The 3,015-nt window shown below is 65.9% G+C and overlaps 1 protein-coding gene across 1 annotated transcript; it reads right to left on the minus strand.

Annotated features, from left to right (window-relative positions):
• Positions 1–977: 977 nt before the first annotated feature.
• On the minus strand, positions 978–2,670 carry LOC129151718 (DNA-directed RNA polymerase II subunit RPB1-like). The gene is made up of 2 exons (XM_054727610.1): positions 2,651–2,670; positions 978–2,559 (listed from the first exon to the last, which is right to left on the minus strand). Exons 1-2 carry the CDS (start codon positions 2,668–2,670, stop codon positions 978–980), a joined length of 1,602 nt encoding a protein of 533 aa, XP_054583585.1.
• Between the last annotated feature and the right edge of the window lie 345 nt (positions 2,671–3,015).

Here is a 3,015-nt window from a genome sequence, read left to right on the forward strand (position 1 = left end):
CGCCAGGGGGGCTGCTGACCACGCTGCCAGGGGAACACATCCTCACCAGGCCCAGAGGGGGTGCTGGCTGTGCCCTCCACAACCCTAGTGAAAGGAAGGAGGCGACGTCCACGTGGGCCGCCTGCAGCCAGGTGCCGGCCCAGCCACCTGCCGGCAAGAATTATGACCCGGGGAGCATCCAGCCGTCATGATACTGAGGCCCAGAGAGGGAAATACACTTCCCTGAGATCACACAGCGACTTGGGGACCAGCAGGAGTCACTTGTCTCTCTTCATCCATCCGTCACTCGGCGGGCACTGTGCGAGGCCCTGGGGGCGGCCCTGGGTTTCTGGGACTGGGGTCAGGTGACGCCCGGTGGCCTCTGGCCCTGCCACCCTTCCTTCCGTGTTTTCTCCTGCTCCCTCTCCGCCCAGGTCACCGCTGGGGCACCAGCTCCTCGCACGCGGGCCCTTGCTTATGCTGCTTGGCTCTTCCTGTAGGTCTCTGCAGGACTGCGCGGGGCCACCTCCACAGAGAGCCCGCCGCCCCTCGGCTCTGTGCTGGGCATTTGCCCTCGTTTAACCTCTCCCCACCTTGAGGGCAGCAGCAGCAGCACCTGCTACAGGCCTGGCACAGCGGAGGTGCTCAGTTAACCCCGTCAGCAGCCCGGTGCGCCCTGAGCACGCCGGGTCCAGAACCCTCATGTGCGGATGGGAATGAAGGCGCCCTCGACTCCCCGTGGTTCCCAGGTCTCAGGGACCCAGAGCCAGTTCCCCTCGGACGCCTGTTCCGTTGCAGAGATCAGCACAGTGAGACCCGGGGAGCCCCCCCAGAGCAGGAGAGAGGGCGCTGGGACCAGGGGGGCTTGGCGTGCAGCTGTGCCCACCCACCACCCTCCCAGGCACAGCAGGCCACCCCTGTGCACGAGGTGGTGGGTCAGCCCCCCAAAGTCCCAATTACCCCAGGCCCCGGAACCCAGGCCTCCGGGACTGGAGCCCTCATCCCTCTCCAACTGCTCGAGGGGCCACCCCGCTCCTTGGGTCTGACTGGGCCTGGGAACCCCTTTCCTCTGAGCACAGTCCTGCTGCTGGGCCTCCAGGGAGGCGAGGGCTCGCCGTGCCCAGGGTGCCTGGAAGGTGTGTGCAGGCGTGCTTCCACCGAGGACCCCTGGGGCCACTGCTGCCGAGGCCTGGGGGGCTCCGGCTGGACCTGAGGGGCTCCGGGTGGTATCTGAGGGGCTCCGGGTGATATCTGGGGGCTCTGGGTGATATCTGGGGGCTCTGGGTGATATCTGAGGGGCTCCGGGTGGTATCTGGGGGCTCTGGGTGATATCTGAGAGCCCCGGATGATATCTGGGGGCTCTGGGTGATATCTGAGGGGCTCCGGGTGGTATCTGGGGGCTCTGGGTGATATCTGGGGGCTCTGAGTGATATCTGAGGGGCTCCGGGTGGTATCTGGGGGCTCTGGGTGATATCTGAGAGCCCCGGGTGATATCTGGGGGCTCTGGGTGATATCTGAGGGGCTCCGGGTGGTATCTGGGGGCTCTGGGTGATATCTGGGGGCTCTGGGTGATATCTGAGAGCCCCGGGTGATATCTGGGGGCTCTGGGTGATATCTGAGGGGCTCCGGGTGGTATCTGAGGGGCTCCGGGTGATATCTGGGGGGCTCCGGGTGGTATCTGAGGGGCTCCGGGTGATATCTGAGGGGCTCCGGGTGATATCTGGGGGCTCCGGGTGATATCTGGGGGGCTCCGGGTGGTATCTGAGGGGCTCCAGGTGATATCTGAGGGGCTCCGGGTGATATCTGGGGGCTCCGGGTGATATCTGGGGGCTCCGGGTGATATCTGAGGGGCTCCGGGTGGTATCTGAGGGGCTCCGGGTGGTATCTGAGGGGCTCTGGGTGATATCTGAGGGGCTCCGGGTGATATCTGGGGGGCTCCGGGTGATATCTGGGGGCTCCGGGTGGTATCTGGGGGCTCTGGGTGATATCTGAGGGGCTCCGGGTGGTATCTGGGGGCTCTGGGTGATATCTGGGGGCTCCGGGTGGTATCTGGGGGCTCCGGGTGGTATCTGGGGGCTCTGGGTGATATCTGAGGGGCTCCGGGTGGTATCTGGGGGCTCTGGGTGATATCTGAGAGCCCCGGGTGATATCTGGGGGCTCTGGGTGATATCTGAGGGGCTCCGGGTGGTATCTGAGGGGCTCCGGGTGATATCTGGGGGGCTCCGGGTGATATCTGGGGGCTCCGGGTGGACCTGAGGGGCTCCGGGTGATATCTGGGGGCTCCGGGTGGTATCTGAGGGCCTCCGGGTGATATCTGAGGGGCTCCGGGTGATATCTGGGGGCTCCGGGTGATATCTGGGGGCTCCGGGTGATATCTGGGGGCTCCGGGTGATATCTGAGGGGCTCCGGGTGGTATCTGAGGGGCTCCGGGTGATATCTGGGGGCTCCGGGTGATATCTGAGGGGCTCCGGGTGATATCTGGGGGCTCCGGGTGATATCTGGGGGCTCCGGGTGATATCTGAGGGGCTCCGGGTGATATCTGAGGGGCTCCGGGTGATATCTGGGGGCTCCGGGTGATATCTGGGGGCTCCGGGTTGACCCGATGAAGCTGCTACTCCCTTTCCACATGCTCTCTCCCACCAGCAGGGCTTCCCCATTTACCAGGAGAAACCTGAAGCCGGAGTGAGGCATGGTGTCGAGGAGGTGGGCAGCCCCACCTCACATTCCGCATGTGCCCTCCAGGCCACCACCCTCCTCCCTGACGGGATGGGTTTGTGGCCTCCCTGCCCCGCTCATAGGTGCACAGCCCTGAGGGCGGCCCCGGCCTGGGGAGGCTGCCCCTGCCCCTGGCACCTGCTGACTGGTGGGCTCCTTTCCCTCAGCCCGGTGTGCTCAGGCCCCTGGGCCGTGCTGGCCCCCCGGTGGGAGCCGCGGGGGTCCCTGAGCTGTGCCATAGCTATGCCGTCCCCTCCGCCTGTCCCCCACTCCTCATGCCCACCCCCCTGCACCCCGCAGTGCTGGCCCCTCCGCCTGTCC

This window comes from Eptesicus fuscus, chromosome 15, assembly GCF_027574615.1.
Source record: "Eptesicus fuscus isolate TK198812 chromosome 15, DD_ASM_mEF_20220401, whole genome shotgun sequence".
NCBI classification, from domain to species: Eukaryota; Metazoa; Chordata; class Mammalia; order Chiroptera; family Vespertilionidae; genus Eptesicus; species Eptesicus fuscus.